At 42.0% G+C, this 24,876-nt stretch overlaps 2 protein-coding genes and 1 long non-coding RNA gene across 18 annotated transcripts in view; 1 reads left to right on the top strand and 2 right to left on the bottom strand.

Annotated features, from left to right (window-relative positions):
• Window positions 1–14,608, bottom strand: part of Fam71d (family with sequence similarity 71 member D) — a 35,326-nt gene extending 20,718 nt beyond the window's left edge. For all 3 annotated transcript variants that reach the window (XM_037210658.1, XM_028876099.2, XM_037210659.1), the window contains exons 1-2: window positions 14,525–14,608; window positions 1,594–1,744 (exon numbers count right to left, since the gene is read on the bottom strand). In XM_037210658.1, coding sequence (XP_037066553.1) covers window positions 1,594–1,743 — 150 coding nt within the window. In that variant the 5' untranslated portion in view covers window position 1,744; window positions 14,525–14,608. The remainder of the gene's footprint in view (window positions 1–1,593; window positions 1,745–14,524) is intronic.
• The window catches only part of LOC114697764, a 49,168-nt gene extending 34,290 nt beyond the window's left edge, over window positions 1–14,878 (top strand). The window contains exons 3-4 of the long non-coding RNA XR_003735232.2: window positions 13,599–13,718; window positions 14,488–14,878. This is a non-coding gene — a long non-coding RNA (uncharacterized LOC114697764). The remainder of the gene's footprint in view (window positions 1–13,598; window positions 13,719–14,487) is intronic.
• Window positions 14,879–22,715: 7,837 nt separating this feature from the next.
• The window catches only part of Gphn (gephyrin), a 410,602-nt gene continuing 408,441 nt past the window's right edge, over window positions 22,716–24,876 (bottom strand). For all 14 annotated transcript variants that reach the window (XM_028876083.2, XM_028876082.2, XM_028876085.2 and 11 more), the window contains 2 exons: window positions 24,720–24,816; window positions 22,716–23,710 (listed from right to left, as the gene is read on the bottom strand). In XM_028876083.2, coding sequence (XP_028731916.1) covers window positions 23,577–23,710; window positions 24,720–24,816 — 231 coding nt within the window. In that variant the 3' untranslated portion in view covers window positions 22,716–23,576. The remainder of the gene's footprint in view (window positions 23,711–24,719; window positions 24,817–24,876) is intronic.

The following is a 24,876-nucleotide window of genomic DNA, read 5'->3' as shown; positions in this document are numbered from 1 at the left end:
TAGAGCAGTGTAAGGGAGGTCAGAGGACAAGGAGGGAGTGAGCCATGGTCCCTCCATTCCTTGACTTGTTCATGATTTGGAGACAGCAGAATGAATACCCACAGTCTCTGGTTTGTGGGGTCTCCTAGGGAGAACCAGTGCTCGAGACTGTGGTAACTATTAGTCCTTCAGGATGCTATGGAGCATGGGGCTGAGGGATTGACTTAGGAATGTAGCTGATAGTGTGTTAGCACACAGTTAGCAGTTAGTCCAGGTGAGTGAGTGCTCTGGGTGTTAAGATGCTTGCTGTCCCCTTTCAACCCCTTCCCCCAGTCACTTGAATTTCCAGAGTCAGGAATGTGGGAAGCTTGCTACCAATGACCAACCAGTAAAACTGGGCATCTTGGAGAGTATGACTGGAATGACATGGGACTGTGGCTAATATGTAGACCACAAAGTGTCTCCTCCCCATGTGGGGCCAGGACTATGCAATTAGAGTGTATAAGAGATAATCTGAAAAAGGCACAGGAAGAAAGGTGAAAATAAAAGATTACTAGCAGTAAAATGTAACTGAAAGCCAAAATCGTTAAATTATGACATCACATGCTCCAGGGCATCATGTGTTCTTGGACATCACTGAAACATGTTCTGGAGACTTCACTCCTCACGTGATACACTGGGCACAGAGAAGTCACACTAGTCATCTGCTATAAGTCAGAGAATACATTTATGAAGCACCAACTCAAGTCACACTAGTCATCCGCTATCAGTCAGAGAATACATTTATGAAGCACCAACTCTCCTTATCTTTGAAGTGTCTGTCACCTTCCTTGTCATACTCTGTGGGATCAGCTGAGTGTGTTGGCTCCATGTTCAGCATCAGACACTGTCGTGACATTTCTGTGAGGGACAGGCATGGTTCACACTGCTGAGCCCATGTCTTGCTGGAACAGTCTAATGTTGAGTGTTGAGAAGAAAGCCAGGACCCCCCCCCCCCCCCCGGGCTCTGCAGCTTCATTCAGAAACCACGTGCATTCTTACACGAAAGAAGCTTTTGTCTCTGATACTATCTGACAGTTATATTTCCCTCTCAGAACCAACAGGTAAGATTTATTTTCATTCTTAGCACTTCCCAAGGTTGTTATTGATTGACTTGGGCACTAGGGACTGAACCCAGGGCTTTGTGCATGCTAGGCAAGGGCTCTACCATCTATAGGCACATCCATGGTGCACAAATGCATGCAGGCAAGCCATTCATATACATAAAATATACAACTTTAAAAATTAAAATAAAGCTCTGAGAAAGAAATTATTTGAATACCTTCCTTTGATAGTATGTTCTGAAAATCATTTTGTGTAACAAGATTTTATTAGCATGACAATTATGGTAGATTTTGGACAGAATTCTTGCTTTGGAGTTTGTTGGGAACATCTAAAGTGAATCTTCCTGTAATGTGAATTTTTCAGGCTATTAAAAATTACAAAACTGTTCCCCTTGACATCACACTGTCCCCTCATCATATTTAAAAAGTTCTCTTCTCAGCCTTTCACTGTCTTTGAGAAAATGAAATACAGGAATTACTAGAAGTAATTGAGAGTGCAAGTGTTATTTACCTGAATAAAATTGCTCTCCAGTATGGGAGGAGATACAAAAGAGCCATACTCTCCTGCATCCAATATATTCTTAAGATGCCCCAGATCAGGAGACTGTGGGAGCCAGAGAGAACCTTGCTCATCCACTGACGACTTCTTCTTCCTCATCATGCTGACATGAACCATCAGAAAAGTGAGAGAATGGAAAACAAACTAATGAATATACAAAGGAGGTCATAGTTACACTGTCTCTTTATGTTGAGTAAGTTTTTATACAAATCTGTAATATGCTTGACTCCACACCAGGCATTATAGGCACATATACATCAGCAGCTTATACTTTAGAGGGTGACAGAGAGTAAGCGATCAAACAGAAAAGTAGTCTGATAGTACAGGCACCAGTCATAAACAGGGATGGGTGTGTGACTGGCAATCCTTACTAGGGTAGGGAGGAAGGTAAGGAGACTTTTCAACACATGCCTTCTGTCCCAAACCATTATTTTCTACCTTTCCAATTAATTAATCATGGAGGGATCTCATGCCCTTTTGTGAAAGGATATCAAAACTGCATTAAACACCTCATACATGACTGAGCCTTAGCTTTTGTTAGGGAGGAAAATGGGATAGCCATCTAATCAATGACAGTTCACTCCCTGCTACATAACTCAGGCTCTCCTTCTCTGAAGACACTTCAACAGAAAACACTGATTCCATGCCACTGATTTCACCTTTTGTCTATTAAAAATGATTGTAGGAAGGGAAGGAACAGAACCCCCAAATTTGTGTACATATATTCAAGAGATTATTCTTTCTACTTAAACATGTTTTCTGTAAAGAATATATGCAAAAGGCCAAAAGCTAAAAGATACTAACCTTCACTGATCATTAAGGAAATGTCTGTCACAACTACAGCCATTCCTCAGAAACCCCCTTTCTTCAGAGTCCGAGAAGAGCGGTACATCCTAAGCATGCCTCAGTGCACTTCCCGTCAGGGCTGTACCTCTCCTAAGCACACAGCCCTGGGCATGGCAAGCTGTGCAATTCCATTTCTTAGCACATCTTTCTCTGTCAGGCTTTCTACTGTTAGCAATGCAGTGGCTCCCTTTGTAGTTTCTTAAAATTTGTTCACAGAGAGGATAAAATCAGTCAAGATGAGCAAGAGAGTGAAGAGATTGAACTGCAATAGCCGGTCGAAGTTAACTCCTGAGATGTGGGCCAGCACAGCGGTCCATAGAAGCTAAACTGTGAAAACAGTGAGGCTCTCAAAACAGTAGATCATAAAAGAAAACAAAGCAAAGATAACCACCATCATCCCTTAAAATAGAGATGACGAGAAATAATCATTTAGAAATTAGTGCTTCTATGGGGTAAGCAATAAAGATTTTGCATGCCCTATCTCATTTAATCATTTAATTTGGACTATACTCAGAGACCACACAGCTAAGGCTTAGAAAGGGGAAGTAACTTGGCCATCATACACAGTTTGTACCTGATAAACTAGTATTCAGACCCTCATACCTTCACTAGAGGATCTCAGGGCTGTTGCCCAAGTCACCCCTGTCCTTATGCGCTTGGAAAGCGAGGTGTGGGGGCTGGCGAGAGTGAGAGAGCTTAGGTTATTGGGAGGAACAGAGAACAGGAGCACAGATCACAGAAAACATCATCTCTTTTCCCTCCTGTTCCCTTCTCTTTCTAAACAATTTGGTCCTGATGCATTGGTAGGAGACAGAGAGGTCAGAGAGGAGGTGGGGGATGCACCCCGAATAAAGTCCAAGGGAGGCAGAAGAGTTTCCTTGGCTCACGTCACCACCTGTCAGCTCAGGCTCTCATGTCACTTCCCGTGTCTCCAATCTAGAGAGGTGGTCAAGGTTCTGGTGAGACATCTCAGTGGGTAAGGCATGGCAACCTGAGTTTCCTCCTCAGAACCCACATGGTCGGAGAGAACAAACTCCTACTAGCTGTCCTCTGCTTTCCATACCCATAAATATGATAAAAAGTTAAACTTTTATCATTGCAGATGTGTCTTGGCACATGGAATCTCTAGGAGAAAGGAAGAACAGAGCTTGTAGAGAGTAGGAGGTAGAAGAGGAAGGGGAGAGACCTGGTCATGGAAAGGAAAGGTCAAGAGCAATGTGACCGCGCAACTGGCCATGGTCTTATCTATAAGGACCATCAAATCTTACCTCAAGGGCAAGCCACAATCCTGTGTTGGAAATGAAGTTTGGAACTTGCTGTGGGATGGTCTGTATGGTAAATGTGTTGCTCTGATTGGTTAATAAATAAAACACTGATTGGCCAGTAGCCAGGCAGGAAGTATAGGCAGGGCAAGGAGAGAGGAGAATTCTGGGAACAGGAAGGCTGAGTCAGAGAGCTGCTGCCAGCCACTGCCATGACAAGCGAGATGTAAGGTACCGGTAAGCCACGAGTCACGTGGCAACTTACAGACTAATAGAAATGGGTTAATTTAATATATAAGAACTAGATACCAAGGAGCCTGCTATGGCCATACAGTTTGTAAGCAATATAAGTCTCTGTGTGTTTACTTGGTTCGGTCTAAGCAGCTGCAGGACTGGTGGGTGAGAGAGATTTGTCCTGACTGTGGGCCAGGCAGGGCCAGGAAAACTCTAGCTACAAATGGCGCCCAACCTAAAACCTGAGAAAGACGATTCTATAATGGAGCTAAAACAGCTTCCTAGTTGTCTCTCTCAAGTTAGCTGTAGCCTGCATGCTTGAGCTACTACATGGTGAGTTTGTGGCATGCATACTTGACCTGCAGTATGGTGGGAATGGGGTGTCTGCAAGCAGCACATTACGCTGCTCTGTGGTGGATTCAGCCTATGCTAGTACAAAAAAAAAAAAAAAAAAAAAAAAAAGGTTCTGGGCTACACGCTGCTTTGATAAGACTGCTTCTGATAGCTGATGGTACATATGGCTCCAGACCCAGAGCTGGCAGTAAACTGTACCACTGTCATGTTGGGAAGCTGAGGTGGGCGGAGCCAGCAGCCACAGTGGCCATTTCAGTTTTAGAAATGCTGCAGTTTAAAACAATAGATTCACGATAAGACAGATTCAGATGGAACAAGACTTTAAATGCTTTACAATGTGTGTAAAAATGTATGTAGGCTTGGAAGAGAGAGAAAAAGGAATATATACAGTTATATAAAGAAATAGATAGTTTTTTAAAAAAATAAAGTTTTTAAAGAGACAGTAAAGGTAGTATAAAAATAAGCCACATAAAGATGGATATTACACAGAGAATCTGGATTGTGTTGTCTTTGGGATTTTTTACTGCAGAAAAACATTTGATCATGAAAGCTGTTGAGTTAAGCCAATATGTATATTTTAAAGGTACCTTGACTTCAAAATTTGGATGTAAGGATATGTTGCTTTGGAACATATCCTTGTTTTGGAATTTGGAATTTGGAAAGGAGGCTCTGCTTTTGTTTCCACAGAAAGCCAGAGGCTATGGATTTGTTCCATATTAAGATACATTAGATTTGACCAGCCAAGACCTCCTGAAAGGTCTCCGATGACACCATGGCCCAGATGATCCAACATCTAGAATGGTTTCAAGGCAACTGGCTCAGACAATACACCCTCACGGACTACTCCATAACCCTAAAATTTTCTTTGTGTCCTCATAAAATACAGCACCCTCCTCCAGCAGGAAGTAGTAAGTGAAGCTACACCCAAATTCCCAAATATACCAAGCTGGCTTTGGAGATGGAATTGGCTCACTCCTCTAAACTCAAACATATTGCTAAAAAAAAAAAAAAAAGTTAAGAAATTCTTTTGTTCCATATCAGAAGAGCCCTCTGGTGTGGGACAGAGAAAAACCAATATTTTTATTTAAATCAGGTTGATTATAATGCAGTCTCTTTCTAAAGAAGTAAAGGGAATAGTTTAGATATGATAGGATGAAAGGGTAGATTAATGAACCTACTTTTAAAGAGCAATAACTTGTTTTAAATGTTTTACATTGCTATGGATTTGAGTTTATTGATACAAGTTTAAACTTAAATTTGTTATACTGTATATATATTTCTATTCTTGTTTGAGGTATTATGTTTATGTAACTCATTTAAATTGTAATGGATAATTAAGAAATACAGATTAACAATTAGTCTTCAATGATAGTCAAACTTATAGTCATGTTTTCTAGGTATACATAGATACAAATCAATTAGATAGGTAATCTTCAAACATGTCAAAGACCTACAGAACATGGCATTTAAAATGTTTTAAAAATTTAGACTTTCTGTACAGTGAGACATGTCTGCTCCTGGCAGCACCGATTTACTTCAGAGAGGAGGATGGGCATCAAAGACACTCTATATAGAGTTTATCTTAACCTTGGCAAAAATAGCTATTTGGGCAAGAAACTGTTCTTGCCTGGACTGCTTGATTGACTGGACATGCAGGACCCATAGGAAGGTGACCACTGAACTTTGCTTGACAAAATGGTCCTTCAGGTTCCTGCTTTGCAAAGGAAACTGCCAGACATCCTACAGGACACAGAGAAAAGTGACTGAGAGACTCTAGGCCTGTGGTCTTAAGACAGATGCCCCAGCTTTACAAAAGAACTTTGGATGACTGTCCAGACTGCCAGCTGTCTCTGTCCACTCTCACAAGACTCTTGAAAGTTGCTTGCATCCTTCTCCCATTTCTCAGGTAATATTATTATTGTTCTGAGGTCTTTGATGTAGTTGAAGACTAGATAGTTATAATTTCCTTAGTTATGATAAAAGATAAGTTAGATATGAAACCTTAAACTCACAAATTAGATAGGATATCTTCTTTAGTTTTGCCAAATACAAATAGACTAGTTATTATAAATAGACTAGATATTGTAACTGTAATTCTTGCTTGATAATTGTTTTGTTATCTGTAATTTTACTATGTGAAAGTTAAAACCTTCCTTTTTGAAAAAAAGAAAAGGGGAAGTGCTGTGGTATATTCTGTATGTTCAATGTGTTGCTCTGTTTGGTTAATAAATAAAACACTGATTGGCCAGTAGCCAGGCAGGAAGTATAGGCGGGACAAGGAGAGAGGAGAATTCTGGGAACAGGAAGGCTGAGTCAGAGAGACGCTGCCAGCTGCTGTGATGAGAAGCAGATGTTAAGATACCAGTAAGCCACGAGCCACATGGCAACTTATAGACTAATAGAAATGGGTTAATTTAATATATAAGAACTAGATAATAAGGAGCCTGCTGTGGCCATACAGTTTGTAAGCAATATAAGTCTCTGTGTGTTTACTTGGTTCGGTCTAAGCAGCTGCAGGACTGGAGGGTAGACAGAGGTTTGTCCTGACTGTGGGCCAGGCAGGACTGGAGAAAACTCCAGCTATAGGAACTCACTTCAGTTTGAACTTCTTCCTTTTCATGATGAAGCTTTTGTCAAAGAAACAAATACAGAAAGTAAAATATTATACAGAGGAAGCTAATTTCATTTCTATACCTTCTATTTCGTATGTTGAGGTCTAAGCTTTAGAGTCTTGTAACTATGCCAGATGGGTTTTTATGGTTTGGATGTTACGTGCCCTCGATGGGATCATGTGTTACAGACTTAAAGATTCGACGATGAGAGCATCAATGTAATCAGTGGGCTAATCTGCCAGTGGATTTATAATTTGATGGCATCACTGTGAAGTGGGGGCAACTTTCAGAAGTTGGGCCGACTACATGGAGTAGATCCCAGGGGATGTGTTAGGGACTATAGCTTGTCCTGGGGGTCTTCCTCTTTTTCTTCCTTGTTCTCTTTTTCCTTCTCCAACCACCTTGAAAGGTGAGCATCTTTGCTCCATTCTGCTACCCTGTCTGGGTGTCATCAGAATGGGCTGTTGGAATCCAGCTGCTGCTGCTGTTCCTTATTCACAGTGGTCACTGCATGTGTAAGCATATGTATTAAATGCTTATGTATGTGTGAGAAGGTATGCATATGTAACAGGGTTTCTCACTAAAGATGGAGCTCACTGATACACCTATACCATCTGGCCAGCAAGTCTTAGGATCTTCCTGTCTGGCTCCCTTGCTCTGGGATTACTGGTACATGCCACTGAACCTGGCTTTTTACATGTGCTCTGGGGATCTGAAGTCAGGTCTTCATGCTTGTATATAAAGTACTTTACTTTACTTCCCAGCCTCCTCATCATGGTCTTATGTCATTGGAACCCAAACTAATAACTGGTCTGAAACTGCTTCTATGGCCAAGGAAGCTATAAGGTAAAGGAAGTAATACAGATTATGCTACTTAGATTGTACTTAACTGCTGTAGGTGGCCTTTTCTTTCTTGCCTGCCAGTTTCCAAATAACTGACACAGAGACTCATTATTAATTATAAATACTCAGCCCATAGCTCAGACTTATTACTAACTAGTTCTTACAACTTAAATTAACCTATTTATATTAACCTACATTGCCACCTGGCTCATGGCTTTACCTGTCTTCTAGTATGTCTTGCTCCCTCTGCATCTCCTGGTGACTCCTCTGATTCTACCTTTCTTCTTTCCAGCATGCTCTCTGCCCCCAAACTCCTGCCTAGCTATGGGCCAATCAGCTTTTTATTAACAATGAGAGCAATACATTTTCACCTTGTACAGAAGGATTATTCCACAGAAAACTGCTATTGAAATTTGTTCCCATGGTTACTTGAGGCTTTTTATTGATACCTTCTGTTAGGATTAAGAAAGCCCAGTACGAAAGTATCAGAACTTATATCAGAGACTTGGAAGGTCTCAGAGTGAGGTGGCTCATCTGTTAAAGATGCCGATGGCCTGAGTTGATTCCTGCAACCCACATGGTGGAGGGAGAGAATTGACACCTGCAAGTTACCTTCTGACCCCTACATGCACACCATGGCAGGTGTGTATGTGCGCACACACACACACACACACACACACCACATTAAATAAATAAAACATTTTAAATGTGCAGATGATAGCACAGAAGAACAACAAATAGATACAGTGCAGGAAGATTCAAAGTAAGCATTGGTTGTGTAAGTACCACTTTTCTTCTTCTTTTTTAGTGGCTCATAGTACTTTATAATATCTTAGACTTCAGGAAATAAAGCACTCCATTCTTGCTCGTTCAGAGCTGGATGACAGAGTACACATCTTTGAAACAAAACCACTCCAAGAAAGTGAAAGCATCACTTGTTAGAGGTATGTCTTATGTTTGCAGATACTTGCTCATCAGTAGATACCACATTGCCACTAGGATCAGGAATGTCCCTTCCCAGTGCAGTCACTGTGGCCTCTATGATACCCTTAATGTAAGAACAGAGGCTGTGTAGATAGCTTGATGGGGAAGTGTCCTTGCTATCCAATCCTAGCTGCTGTGTAAAAAGCTGGCCATGCGGTGCATACTAATAACCTCAGTGCTGGAGTCAGAGACAGGAAGACTTCCAGAGCTTGCTGGCTAGCCAGCCTAGCAAGCTTCTGGTTCAGTGAGAAATCCTGTCTTAAATGACAAGGCTGATAGAAATAGAGGAAGACACCTGACTTCCCCTCTAACCTCTGCGTGCACACACATAGGAATAGGCACCCATCTACCATGTGCATCTAACACACACACACACACACACACACACACACACACACACACACACCCCTAAAGTAAAAAAAGTTATTTAAAAACAATCCCACTTGAGGGACGGGTATATCTAGGAACTCAGGCCATAGAGAAAGAAGAGAGGAGAGGAGGACTGGGAGGCAGCCATGAGTGAGTCTTGCCCTCCTTCATCTTTCTTGAGTCTTCAAACAAAAGTGAGGTCAGCTAAAGAGCAGAAAATGTGCCAGCCTCTTTTATCATCTTTGATGTGAAATGGTGTTTTTTTTTTTTTTTTTTTTTTTTTTTTTTTATATAAGTTTGTGCTGAAATTACTTTGACACTTTTAGGTTAGTTTATTGAACTTTGAGTAGATTTTTAAAATTTTAGTTTAGTTTAGTTTGTTTTTGTTTTGTTTTGCTTTTTTAAGTCAGGGTTTCTCTGTGTAACAATCCTGGCTGTCCTGGATCTCGCTCTGTAGACCAGACAGTTCTCAAACTCACAGAGATCTGCCTGTGTCTGCCTTTCAAGTGCTGGGATTAAAGGCGTGTGCCACTACCACCTGGCTTATTCTTAATTAAAATGTAGTTTTAATTTCTTCTCCTTCCTCCAACGCTTCCCATGTCCCCCCACTCTCTCTCAAATTAGTGTCCTCTTTTTCTTTATTATTGTTACATGAATATGAAATACAAGATATGAATAAATATATAACTGCAACCCATTGAGTTCATTTAGTGTTGCTTGTATGTATATGTCTAGGACTGACCACATGGCACTGGATAACCAATTAGGAGGCTCATCCCTGGGGAAGACAATGTCTCCATTTCTCGGCAGTCATTGACTGCCTGTAGCTCCTCATGAGGGGTGGGGCTCCATGATATTTCCCACCATCAGATTGTCATACACACTAGTATTGTCATTGTCTAGGTCTTGTTTAGAAAAACAAGATTTCATGGGTGTGGCTTCCCTGTCACACCCAGAAGACACGATCTCATAGCTGCTAGGACACAGCAGATTTCCTGGTCTTCTGGTTCTTATATTCTTTCTATTCCCTCTTCCATGCTGTTCTCTGAACATTAGGTGGAAGGGTTATGTTGTAGATGTATCAGTTGAGGTGGGGATGGGCACCCCATGACCAGTTGTACCCTCCATTTTGACCAGTTGTGGTTTTCTGTACTGGTCTCCATCTGCTGAAAAAAAGCAACTTCTTAGATGAGGAGTAAGAGCTACGCTGATCTGTGGCTGTACGGATAAGCATTTACAATGCAGTTCAGACTTATGCTCATTTGGGAGAGTGGCAGTAGGTTCTCCTTGAAGATCCATTAGACTTCACTAGTCCTAGGGAATGTGCTATGTTTCCAATACCAGCCATGAGTTCCTTCCTGTTGATCAGGCCTTAAAGTCCAACTAGACAGCTGTTGATTTCCACCTAGACATTAGTGCCACTATGGCACCTTTAAGGCTAGCTTGCCATGCTGGTCATTGTTGTGGCTCCTAGGCATCACAGCTGTGTAATACCATTGATTGTTTTCCTCCCTTGGAAGCTCACATATCTAGCACCTTCTGGCACTATGAAGGCTAGTCCTGGGGAGTGGGGTACTGGGTCAGGTCCAGCTCGAATCCTTGGAGTTCTGCATCCAAAGTGCTTGGTGTGTTCAGCAACAGGGACTCACCTTCAACTTTGGGGAGGGAACCGCGGGCAACATCAATAGTCTATATCATTTTAGGAGAACCTTGGATTCCCCAGCAACTGGTAAGGAGGTTATCATACCCAGTACTGGGGTTTTTGTTAGTCCATAGATCTTCTAGGGGTGCATTATCATCATGTATGACATGGCTTCATTTAATACACACACACACACACACACACACACACACACACACATACACACACACACTTCCTCATGTATTGTATATATTTTTAGGTAAATATGATTTCCTATGTTATTTTAAAACATCCCTAGTATTATTTTTAATACATTAAAAAATTTAAATTTCATATATATGAGTGTTTTGCCTACATGTATGCATATGCACCCTGTGCATGTCTGATGCCTATAAAAGTCAGAAGAAGGCATTGGATCGATCTGCTGGAACTGGGGTTGTGAGGCACAGTGTGAGTCCTGGCAACTGAACCCAGGTCCTCTGCAAGAACAGTAAGAGTCCCTAACTACCAAGTCTCCAGCTAATATTTTGACCAGTGTTATTGCTAACTGTGATTGATATTATTTGCAACCTGGGTTCTGCAACCTCTCCGGTGTTTCTAATAAGATGGAGGAGGATGGTCTGCGAAGGCAACTTTGGCCCCATCCCCCATACCAGTGAACACTTCAGTGGTTCATTAAGCCACTAAATTGATTATTTACTAGGCTCACTCACAATACCTGAAGATGTAGTGAGATTTTGGCCTCCAGTTTTACAAATAGGTCATTACTTAATTACATACATATTAAAATTTCCCCATAACATTAAGTATTAAAAAGTAGCAGTTACCAATCACAGTGTGGAGTTGTTTGGAGCATCGTAATCTCTTTTAAGATGTTGCCATCATAATGGTGCCTCGTGGTTAAGTTGATGACTAGTAAGGTATTTTCTCTTAAAGGGAAGCAGATGGGAATGGTACCTGACAGCTCAGCCATAGCCCTTTTCAAGGGCTATTGATTTTGGTGGTTCAAAATCATTTTGTTTTGTAGTTGGATGTGGTAGTGTAATCCTAGCAATACTGAGATGGATGCAGAAGGAACATGACCTGGTCAGCCTGGACTACAGGGAGACTTTGCTAAAACAACCAGAAACCCTTCAGAGCAGTTCTAGTTTATGTGGGATTAAATGTTAATGCAGCTTCGTTTTCAAGTTTGTTTTTATTTTGTTGTTGTTGTTGAGGTATGGTCTCACTCCATTGCTAATCTCCTGAACTGACTAATGTATATATAATGTAACTCTAATGTATTTGTGTTAGTAATGTGTACCTAAAACAAAAGCAGAGCAGGTAACCAGAGGTCATCGTGGTGCTTCATGGATGTGCAGACACATTTGTTCTTCTAGAGTTGTGTCTACTGTGGGTGGTGGTGCATGTCTGTAAGCCCAGCACTTGGAAGGTGAGGCAGGAGATTCAGGAATGTAATGTCATCCTCAACCACATAACAAGTTTGAGGTCAGTCTGGGCTATACAAAACTGTCTCAAAAAACCTTAACTCCAACCAAAACCAAAACACAACATAGTTGTACCTTTTCTGAATTATAGTTTATATTTTTCCAACAACTTATGGCTTTTTCTAATGTCCTGAGCATTGCATTAAACAGGCAAGGAAGAGAGCAGTATTGAAGATTGCAGGCCAGGGCTCCTGCAGCACTGCGGCATTGTGAAGTCCCTGGCTCCTGTCATTAGCAGATCCTCTGCATGAGTGCTTCTTACCCTTCCTAACGCTGCAACCCTTTAATACAGTTCCTCATGTTGTGGGGCCCCCAACCATGCAAGTATTTTCGTTGCTACTTCTAACTGTAATTTTGCTATTGTTAGGAATCGTAATGCCAGTATTTTTGGAGATAGAGGGTTGGCAGAGGGGTCATGACCCACAGGTTGAGAACCACCATGCTACAGTCTTTGCTGTTTCTTTCCTGGAGCTTCCCCCCTCACATTTCTATCTTCCAGTCTGAGTTGACTGGAGATTCCTTCAGAAGCTCGGTTCATCAGGCTGTACTTTTCTACAGAACTGCAGTATAATTTCCAGCTGAAAAGCATTGTTGGAAATGTTTAGTAAGGAAGTTGCCGTGTTAAATCCAATCACAGGCCAGAAGCCACTGCCAGGCATGTATCTGGGGCGACAGTGTGTCTTGGCACCAGCCAGGATGGAGCTGCTGCAGCTTTGTGGTACAGGGGTTCACTGTTGAGGGCGACCAAGCCCAGAAGGCCTGAGCAGGGGTGTGTTCCTGCTGTGCTGATGCTGTTTTCCTAGGAGTAAATGCAATCGGCTGGAACATTTGGAAATGTGGCAGTGTGGGTGTGAACGGAACAGTGCAGAGTGGGGGTGAGAGGAGTAGGAACCAGTGTTTTGGTTGGGTTTTCTGACTGCCTAATACAGGAAGATGCGCATACATATTTATTGTCTGTAAACACTCTCTACTCACCATTTCCAATGTGATCTTTTCCTTCCAGTATTCTTCAAACATAGCAAAGTTGAAAGAATTCTATAGACCTGACATGCACATTCTCCTGTGATCTTTTTCTTTTATTGTGTTATTTCTTGTATTTAGTTACACAATAGCTCTTAAATTGTAGTCTTTGTCTATCACTCATTAAAACTGCTCTTGATGATACCTGATGGCCGTGGACTCTTGACTGTCCTATTCCAGCCTCCTGAGTAGCTGGGACTAGATGTGTGCACCAGCAAATTCAGCCTCTGTCATTTTTAACCCCCTACTAGGCATAATTTTAGGCCAGACCCATCACTGTTTTAGTTTGCAATTTTGTTTGCAGCTCTGAGAAGTTCTGACTGCGGTGGCCTCTTCCTTCTCTGTGGTACTTCCCTCTCAGCTTTTCAGCTTTGAAGGTCAGACCCTGTATTCTGGATCTCCTCTTCCACTCGAATAATTACAAGTGAGTCTTCTAATGAATTTATTCTGTTCTCAGTCACCAATGGAAGAAAATTGGAATGGTGATTTAGATGCTCAATTTTATCCCCCCCGGAGCTGAGGACCGAACCTAGGGCCTCACGCTCGCTAGGCAAGTGCTCTACCACTGAGCTAAATCCCCAACCCCTTAGATACTTAAATTTAAAAGCAAGCCAGAAAGCATGCTTTCATTTCAAATTTCAACTGTCAATGAGGGTTGTGTGTGTTCAGTGTGTATGCAAGTGCATGTGCAAGTGTGCACATGTGCACGTGCTGTGTGTGTGTGTGTGTGTGTGCACGTGTAGGCCCATTTTCAGATGCCATCTACTTTTTTGTAGGACAAAGTCTCTCATTGGCTCAGAACTTGCTAAGCAGGTGAGGCTGCTGGCCAGTGAGCCCCAAGGGTTCCACTCATCTCCATCTTCCCAGTGCTAGGATTATAAACAGGCACTGCTTCATCCAGCTTAATAAGATGTGGGTTCTAGGGATTGAACTCTGCTCCTACTGTATCAACTGAGCTATCAACATAGGCCCGGTGAGATTAATTTTAAGTAAAAGAAGTCCAGTCACCAACTATTAGGTCTCTTAAGGGTTTTTTTTTTTTTTTTTTTTTTTTTTTTTTTAAATTTTTTAGGTAGTCTACAAAAAAAAAAAAAAAAAAAAATGAAGCCAGGGGAAAGAGTAAGCTGGGAAGAAAGACCCCCAAGCCTCCCATAGCCAGTGTTAATCAGACTATCCATTCCCCTCTTCCTCAGGCTCACATCCAGGTTGCTGTAACCAACACACACTTACAGAGAAGCAAGGCTGAAATAGGTCACCGGAAAGCTCCTGGGTGTTGAACAGGAGGATTGTTTCCAAATAGCACGTCTCCGCTTTTCTTTTCACATTTCTTTAGCAGAAGGTGTTGCTGTGTACTGGACAGCCAACTAAGCATTTGGTGAAAGGCTGCCTGGCATTGTTCTACTCCTCCTGCATCACAATGTGCTGACATAGCTCTGAAGTAAGAAGGGAAGGAGCAGCCGAAAGATGAGGATTGGTGCCGGCATTCCTGAGAAGCCCAGACTAAGTTCTGGGGCTTTTTAGAGGTGAAAAGCCATCTTGATGATGGTAGGGCTGGAAAAGATAATAAAAATGGAAAAGACATCATTTGTCATTCTGTTTATAATGTATCATTCATCTGATAATGCATCATTCAGTTGCCCTGTATTATGGTTTTCAGAAGCCTCAAAGGTATTTGGAGCCTCTGTGAAAAAAAAAAGCTTCAAGTTGTGCATGGTGGCTCATACCTGTAATTCCAGTACTTATGAGGCAGAGGCAGGAGGATTGTAAGGAGTTTGAAGTAAGCCTAGGCTACACAGTAAGTTTGAAGCCAGCCTGTACTATAGAGTGAAATCCTATCTAAAAAACAAAATAAAACAAAAACAATATAAACCAAACCAAAACCAAACTATTAAACAAACAAACAAAACAAACAACTCCCATCCACACCAAAGCAAACCCAAGAAACAAGAAACTCCAAGCGTCAAACAAAGGTAACATTCCTACAAGACAACAGTGCTGAGGACCAGGTAGACAGCCTCACTATATTGCCTTTGCATCTCCATCTGCTGTATTCTGGACACACGCTAAGTAGGCATTTGGTAATTGTTGGGTGAATGGGTAAGTAATATCAATAAACACACACCATCCCCTTTGTCTTGAGAACATGGCAGAGTTGCTGGTCCTTGCCCTCTGTGTTGGGAGGTCCTCTGCATTCCATCATACTTCAATGTGTCTTGGTACCTTCTTTACTGCTAATGAGGATGATGAAGCACACAGAGGGATGGTAGCTGAGGATAGGCTAAGAGAGGAGCCACTACCTGGGTGAATTCATTTCACTTGGGTCCCTATGTTCTATGTTGGAGATTCAAGTGCTTGATTTTGTCAGGCTCCAAAAAGTATTTTGGTTTCTCAGAATAAACATGAAGTGTCTGAGTGATGCTATAATGAGAACCATAACAGGCCCCGGAGACCAGGTGTGGATGTGTTGGCATCAGGAAGCCTCTCCAGAATCAGAGGTGAGGGCCATGCTCAGAATGTGTGAGGGCACAGGCTCTGGGAGCAGGGATTGCATCTGACTAGGAGTTTCCAGAAAAAAGCAGACCCTGTGGAGGCCCCAGCAGGTGACCTGTAATTTTTGCCTTGGATGTTCTGCTGCATTTTCTTTCTTTCTTTTTTTTTTTTTTTTTTAATGCTGAGTGCCATTTTCAGATGGATGATTTTTTTCAGTAGGCTCTTGCTGTGGAGTCCAGGTGGGCCTCACCCTTGCAGCAGTATGTTGCCTTGGCCTCCAGAGTGCTAGGATTACATGAATGTGCTACCATGCCTGACTCCGATGGACACATTTCTCCTCCATTCATAGCTCTAGTATGCCATCCATCCCTCACATAGCATGTTTATTTCATGATCACCACTTACCAATGATCCTGTTTAGGAAACATTTTGCATATATCTGATTTCTTCATTGTTGATGACATTAATTTTGAAGCATCTGGATGAAATCCTTCGGTATTACTTTAATGACTTTTGAGGTTAAAATATATCAAGAGAAAACTATGGATTAATGGTATGATTTGAATATTTCCTTTTAGATGTGAAAGTTTTAACATGCACAAAGCATATGCACCTGGTCAAAGGAAGGTGCACGACCTGTCAGTTCTCTGCCTTTGCCCTTCATAGAATGGGCCTCTGCATGGGGTCTTCACAACTATGTTCTAAGCTTGGAGTAGGGAAATTTCTTCCTATTTCTGATGCTGGCTCCTGGTGAAGCTGTACAGTGTTAGTTCTGTTGGTCAGTTTAGTGTCGAGCACCTGCTGCTGAAGGCACCAACTCATGCTGGGCTACAAGATGAACAGAATCTGCCCTGAAAGAATTTACCATCAAAAGTGGCATGTGAGCCTTCAGGTGTGGGGAGGGGCTTGGATCTGCCTCTACTGACTGTACCAGGCTCTGCTGACTCCCCACAGGAGGCCTTACCTTCTTGTAGGAGGGAATGGAGGGTGGCTGTGTGGGGGAAGGCTGGAGGGATGGGAGGAGGGAAGAGGGAGTCTGTGATTGGTTTGTAAAATGAATAATAAAATTTCTTAATAAATTAAAAAAAGTAGCATGTGAACAGACTGGTTCAATGGTGCCTGAAGGACTCTGGGAACATGGGTGAAGGGCACTTTGTTCAATGTGATGCTTTAGGGATGTTTCCTGGAAGAGGTAATGCCTAAGCTAGAAGCTGGCTTATTTCATTTAGCTTTTCCTGTTTTCTTTTTCTGTGGTGCAAGAGAGTCAACCCAGGGCCTTGTGCATGGTAGACAAGTGCTCTGCCACTGAGCCACACCTCTAATCCCCACGAGAAATATTGAAAGAGTAATCAGTATGAACAAAGAGAGAAGGCATCAGATGACTTGGATTTGAGGGAGCAACTGCTTGCAAAATAGTCTGGTGTGTCAGAGAAAAAAAACTGAAGTTGAGGAAGTGTTGTGGAGAGCTTTGAATGCTCTAACTGGGCCCTGGGACTATCAGCTGTAGAGGTTTTCCTGTAAGGAAGTCTGTATAGGGAGATTTACAGTCTGGTTTGGTCACTCCAATAGCAATGTAAAAGAAAGATTTGAGGAGAGCTATTCTGCAAGCTGAGAACAAGGTGCTGGTGGAGGTAAAGAAAAGGAGGGGGCTAACTTGGGAACTGTGAGTAGAGTCAGAATTTGGTGACTCACTGAATGTGTGGGGGCCGAGAAAGCAGCAAGATGACTCAAGTTTGGACTCTGGCTTCAAGTCTGCCTTTAACTAGGGAACAGAATACGAGGAGAGGACCAGGTATGGGAGACAGATGCACTGTTTGCAACAACCCTTGTCTAATATGATGCCTTGCATTCAGCCGGTGTTTACCTGACAGGCAGTGTCCTTGGGTGCCTTGGTTTACATGCTGCAGGCAGGAGATGGATTGAGTACTAAGCCCCAAGCTTCCCACTGTGGTGGCAGGCCGCCTCATGTGTTGCTGGTCTGTATTTCAGAATGCTCCCCCATCCCTCTTGCATTGAGGGCTTCCTTCCTGAAGTTGCATTCCTTTTCTCCTTTCTTGTCTGAAATGCTCCTCCCCCACCTGCTCATGTGAGGCTTATTTTCATGTTTCAGAAATAAGCTCAAATGTCACCTGTTTGGAGAATTGTCTGTCACTAGGTGAACAAGGCCCTGCCAGCTCCAAATCTGCTTTGGTTATAGCCCTGTGTGTGATGGAGCTCTCTCCAGCTGTCTTTGTCACAATAGGTGGCATGAGACAGAAGGAACTTGGGAATCAGGAGGAGGGAGAAGGGACTTGTGTCTGTCTGTGTGTCGCCATGACAACGGCAACAGACTGTACTATTTGATATTTTATTTTATTCTAACTTTTTGCACTCTCTAAATCTGCAGCTATGAGGGGTTCTCTCCCTGGAGTACCGAGCTCTGTAAAGAGTGTAAAGTCTGAGTTTCCAGACCTGATCCCTTAAGCTCTCTAGAAGCTACCCCTAGTCCTAGTGTTTGTGGTTGTTTACTCTTGCCATCAGCCCTGATGTCTGCTTCTTGTGTGCCTTCCCAGGTCACCAACATCCAGTTTTTTGCTCTCCTATTGTCTCCCTGTGGATTACCAACTGATGTCTGCCTTTCCTCAAAGGTCTGCATCTTGACTGCACAACAGAACCTGATTTAGGACTACACTCACTCTTTTAACCAACCACTGCCTTATCTATACTTTTTTTTCTGTCTCAACCTTTGCCTTTGTTACTTGTTATCAGGAAGGTCTCATTAATCCTCAGATCCTTGGTGCCTACCATGGAGCCTAACATCTTGTATGAACTTAGTTGATGTTTCTTAAATGAACTGGATTATTATAAAAGATTATTTACATGAGCCAGGTGTGGTTGGCACACATTTGTAATCCTAGTGCTCAGAGGCAGAAGCAGGAGGATTACTGCAAGCCTGAGGCTAGCCTGGTTTACTACTAAGTTCCCAGCCAGCCAGTGCTACATAGTAAGACTGTGTTTTAAAAACAAATGGACAGAGATGGGTGGTAGTGGCCTTTAATCCCAGCACTCGGGAGACAGAGGCAGGCGGATCTCAGTGAGTTTGAGGTCAGCCTGTTCTACAGAGTGAGTTTCAGGACAGGCTCCAAAGCTACACAGAAAAACCCTGTCTTGAAACAACAACAAAACAAATGGACAAAACAAAAACAAAGAAAAAGGCCAGAATTGAGCAATCCTTTTAATCTTTCAGCTTTAGGCTAATTTATCAGAGGACTCTGTAGCAATGTGATTCTCTCCAGAGTCAAGTACAGTACTTACTGAATGAAAAAGAGAAGTAAAAAGGTAAGGAAAGGACATGACTGCTCCTAGGCATGGAGGAGAAAGATAAGAGAGCATTGGTAGAGGCAGGGACATCTGGGAGAGTCCAGAGTGGACAGGACCAGGCTTAGTTGTGCCATGTGGGGAGAAGGGGAGGGGAAGGGAGACGGGATAGCAGGGGACCAGGTGCCGTAGCCAGGAGGCCCAGAGTACAACATGTCTGGATTATAGAGGGAAGAGTAGCCTAGTCCCCTAGACTGGAGATTTTAGGGTAGGGGCAGGGTATGCTAGCCAGGAAGACCCTGTAACAGGTAGGGACTGAGGGATAGCCCGAAGAACCTCCTGGCTAGGACTGCTTTGATATGTTAAATGGGCACCTCAGTCATTTGTCCCAGGTCTGAAACCTAACACTTACTTCTAAGCGTATTAGAATACAGTTATTTTGTTTAGTTTTGGAATGGTCATCAGTAGACTAACAGGGCAGTCTGCTTTGATTCTGTGTGGACATGCACCTCTACTTTCTATAACTCAGGGTGATAATGCTTACCTCGGTAACGTTTCTTGAAGATCAAGAGTTGGTAACTGGTTAGAGCTGCAAAGTTTGTTTGTTAGCCAAGCATTTTAAAAATGGAAGTCATCCAAAGAATCCACTTGCAACATCACTTAACAACATTTACTTGGAAAACAATCTGTTTATGTTCTATTTTTTGTTGTGTGATATGGTTTACAAAACCAAAGCACAGAGCCCCCAAGTCTGGTTAACTTCTGTTCAGCTGTAATAATCTGAAAGTATTGTCTAGTATTTTACTAAAGTTTAGGTTACCAAGACAAAGAGAACTTGAATATAATGTATATGTGTAATTCTTAGATAGTTTTGGCAAAATAAATGTGACTAGATTGACGCCGACCAACAGATCCAACAAATTAAAGTAGAACCAGTTCATTGCTGCATAACCTCCACACTCAGATGTCTTACCGTCCCCATTTTCTAATTCTCAAAGAAAAATGGCTTCCTTTTCCATTTGACTTGGCTGCTAGGGTCCTTAAACTCAGTCCTCCTTTCATTTCTCTCCTCCATTTAGAATCTGTTACATTTTTATATGCCCATAGCTGCTGTTTTCTTTCCTCAAAACCTACTTCCAGTGCCATTAGTTTGAAGTAGCATCTCTTCTCACATACAGGTTCCAAAGCATTATTATTCAATTTCTGTTTTTTAATATGACTATTATTTTCAATGTCACTATTGAGATTCTGCTCTTACAGCTCATAAATGGCTGCTTAGTTAATAAGTATTCTCTTTTTTTCCCAATTTCATTCATATTCTTGGGACTTCATTTTTGTTCCTTCTCTCTCCTTGAGATTCTCTGTCTTGGGTTGAGATGTTGTGTTCCTGTCTCTGTCTTCTACAAATATTTCTCATTCCAGTCTTCCTCCAATACTCTGAGTCCCTGTCCACTTGGCTTGTTAATTCACCCTCATGGGTCATTTATGTGAATGAGTTCCTGAGTTGTATCCAGCCTGTACGTTTTTCAGCTCCTAACCAGAACTTCTAAATGCTCCTCCACAAAATGTATTTTTCTGATTTTCTCATTTGTTGTCTAGCATTTTCTGACTGAAGACATGGGCTCCTTTCTCCGGCTTCCTCTCCAGAACTTGTATCGGTTATAAATCCTTCCCACGGTTCTCTCCAGCAGGGAGTTCACCCGTCCCTTTTCCTTATCAGCCCCTGTCCAGATCTCATCCAAGCTTGTGTCTTCTACTTCCCTCTAGTTTAACCAGATCTTCTTGTAGCTTCCAGAACATTCATCCTAAATGTGCAGCTCTGATCGTACGTCCTTGGTCAAGATTCTCTAATAGTTTTATCCCTAGAATAAATCCAGATGCCTTCACTTGGTATTCAAGAACCTTACATTCTCAGTCTTACACATGCTACTCCCCTGCTTGCCCCAATCTTTCAGCAACCTGTTTCTATAGTTCAGTGGACTCGAGCCATGGCTACAGCTTTGCACCTTGTTCTTGTATGTGCTGTGTGACTATGGACACATTTCTGCCCTGGTTTCTCTACCTGTAATAGGAATCACAGGGGTGTTGTGAAAGTAAACAGGAAGTGCTTTAAACAATGCCTGGCATACAGTAAGTGCTACTTAATGTTTCACTGCACAATACTTACTAAGGCCCACACATGTGGGCCTCCATATGCCATAAATCCTAAGGACTGGGGACCAAGGGAGCTCTGGAGCTCTTTAACTAAGATGGTATTGAGGTATTTGTCACAGTTTCACTCTCTGTCATATATTATGGAAGATACAATATAGTTCCATGCATAGCTTTTGTTTTCTCCCTGGTGGAGTACAGGGCAGCTACTTCATTCTATTGGTTTCTGTGAGTAGTAGTATGATATATTTTGGACCTCCACACATAGTAGGTGCTTATTCTTAAACAAATGTAAAGAACTGTATTTTCATTGGACCTCTATTAACTCTTTTCTTCAGCTGTACATACAGAAGAAAAACAATAGAACATTTCACTTTAACCTCCCAATATCAAATGTCATTAAAAGTACAAGTTTTGCCATTGTGATGTGTTACTTTGTTTCTTAGTGTGTTTTACTAAGCATACTCTAGAACATAGCGTCTTTCTGTTAATATCATTTGAAAAATACCTTGAAGTTCTTGTTAAAAGAAACATTCTGTAGGGCAGTAGTGGCACATACCTTTAATCCCAGCACTTAGGAGGCAGAGGCAGGTGGATCTCTCTGAGTTCGAGGCCAGCCTGGTCTACAGAGTGAGTTCTAGGACAGGCTCCAAAGCTACATAGTGAAACCCTGCCTCAAAACCCTCCCCCACCCCCCAAAAAATCCTAGCCAGGCGGTGATGGTGCACACCTTTTAATCCAGCATTTGAGAGGCAGAGGCAGGCCGATCTCTGAGTTTAAGGCCAGCCTGGTCTATAGAGCAACTTCTAGGCCAGCCAGGGCTACACAGAGAAACCCTGGCTCAAAAAGCCAAATCAAACCAACCAACCAACCAACCAACCAACCAAAAACAAAAAAGGGGGAGCCATCCTAGAGAGTGTTTCAAAGGGCACCAAACCGCCACATTTCTATTTTCTTTCAAACATGATTTTAAAAATGCCTCATGTCAGCTATGGCGACACACACCCTCAATCCCATCATTTGGGTGGGAGAGGCAGATGAATTTTGTTCCAGGACAACCAGGGCTATACAGTGAGACCCTGCCTCAAGAAACATAAAAACACCAAAATTCTAGGCACTCATCTGAAGTTTTGATTCATAACTTATTTTTCCCTTCTCTTCAAAGAACTGTACATATCCAAAGTTGGTACCTAAGTGAAGACTATTTTTTTCTAAGTACTAAAGCATCTTTCCTTTAGCTGTGTGTACTGTTTATCTAGCCATCGGCAGGAAACCTGAGGACGGGCAGTTCTCTTCCTTACTGACAGTACTTTCTTAAACACCACAGCAGGAGACAGGTTGCATCAGCCCACAGTTTAACTCTCATACACTGAGAGAGTTAACTCTCCCACAGGCTATGGTAAGTATTCTTTTACTGAGGCAGAGGTCTGTCAAGGTGGAGTAACAATCTTCCCTTTCTAAATAACAAGGCCAGCACAATACATTTTTAAATAATGATCAAGGATTTTTTTTTATTCATTAAGTTTTAGTATCATTACAGAAAATGTTATGGTACAGAGTTGTTTAACATTATTTTGTTTTTGCTCTTGATTTCCACTTGAATGCTGGTAACACTAATATCTGTACAAGATCAGTCTTTGATTTTATTTTTGTTCTGTACAATTTTAAATGTGTTGGTTAAAAAGGCTGTCAGCACTTAAGGAAGCATTTCCCCCCAGTTTGTTTGTTCAAATAAAAGGTATCCAGTTACTGCCTGCAAGCACTGTGCCATGAGGCTGCTAGGGTGAGAACTTCCCTGGGTGCTCAGCAGGGCTGGTTCTTGCCGCAGGGCGGGGCCTCCACGCAGTCACTCCTCTTTTGGCACGGTGCACATAAACACGAGATACATGATAAAGAACAAGCCAAAGCTCTCTGTAAAGCAGTTGTGAAGCATACTAAGAAGGGAAATCCAAGTGTTGCCTACACTAGTATAAAGAAGCAGACAGCCTTGATTAAGAGCATAAGTAGTTGTATTTAAAGATGAGAAAAACACAAGTTCTGCAGGCACCTACCGCTGTCTACTAAAAGCTATCGCTATCAGACCTAGCATTGAACACACAAAGCAATTTGCAAGAAAGGAAAATTTTGCTTTGATATAATCAGAATAGAGTTGTCTGTTAAGATTTATTCTTAGGTGTGTTTTTTCTTTAAAAGGTATTTAAATTCATTTGAAATATAGTTCAAGATGTTGACTATACAGATCAACTTTTATCCAGATCAGAAAAACTAGCTGTGCCGTTGCATATTACAGGATACAGTCAATGATATGTGGACATGCATCAAAGCTTTCTCCTGTTGGTGAACATCATAGCCGTCCAATGACCATGACATCGACCACCTCGCCCTTGTGGAGTTCCACGTACTGCTCTGTCTTTGGAGGTAGCATCAATAATCCATTGGCACTGCGCATGCTCATCAGACGGCTGCTCATCTGATTACCTGGAATGAAACACTCTCATTACTGCAGCACAGGCATCAGGAAGTACATGTGGAGAGGCCAGCAAATGGAGGGCAGGGCTCCAAGGAGAGAGATGATGAGTCTTCCCAGTACCTTTCCAGGTGAGATGTATGTCCTAGCTCCTTCACCTTCTCACCAAAAGTTTAAACACAAATATTAGATATTTTTTAAAGAATAAAATAGTACCTTATAGACATTGAAAATGCCATGGAAATTCTCACTTCAGGGTGAATTTGTATTTGTGTAAAAATAAATCCTTTTAGAAACTTAAGGATAGCAATAACAGCAGCTACCATTTAGGTGCTTTATGGACATTTTATGAACTCTCTTATTTAACTCTTGCAAGATGCAAAAGGTCTGAGGTACAGTGCCTAGGGTCTTGCTAACTCGGCTGGTAGCCACCGTGCATGCAGAACTCTGTGATGATGAAGGCTCCTGAACTGAGTCACTGGTAGTGGATGTTTGCAGTTGACACAGGGTTTTTTGTGGAGCTGTACCAAAATGTGGGCAAAATATGGCTAGAAAACTTGGGGAAAAGGTTTAAAGTTGAGAGCTTTATACTTCAGAGCTAGAACTCTGAATTATTGACATGATTTTGTCCTTAAAATCTACCAGTATCTAGGGCATAGTAGGGTCCATAAAGATCATCTTATAAATTTGGCTCTCTTTTCACATTTCAGGGTAACACTGCTACTGTGCTCTCCTTTCCTACCCACCAATCATGTTCAGAGGGCTGCTTGAACTAACAGATCAAAATCTGTAATTCTATTTATATATTTCAAATATTTATCTAAAAATATGGCTCAATGAAATAAGGAAACATTGTTTAAGAACAACTTATTTCATCTAACCTTTCAAAAAAAGAAGTGCACAATTATTCATTTCATTATCGCCAAAGAAAAGACATGATTGACAGAGTTGTTATTGTGGTTTGTTTTTCAGAATGAGTGCATAGGCACCTCTGTGGGTGTGCAGGTGTGAATGACTGACCTGTACTCTGGGCCCAGGGCAGTGGTTCTTGGTGATGCCAAGTCAGTATACACCGGTGGTACTCTGGGCGAGGGTCCAGCTTTACGTCACACGACAACTACAGCATAAAGAGGCAAAGAGATTTAACCTGGTCACCTAATCACTTCTGAGAGTTTCA

This window comes from Peromyscus leucopus, chromosome 14, assembly GCF_004664715.2.
Source record: "Peromyscus leucopus breed LL Stock chromosome 14, UCI_PerLeu_2.1, whole genome shotgun sequence".
NCBI classification, from domain to species: domain Eukaryota; kingdom Metazoa; phylum Chordata; class Mammalia; order Rodentia; family Cricetidae; genus Peromyscus; species Peromyscus leucopus.
This window is presented reverse-complemented; position numbering and strand designations above follow the sequence as displayed.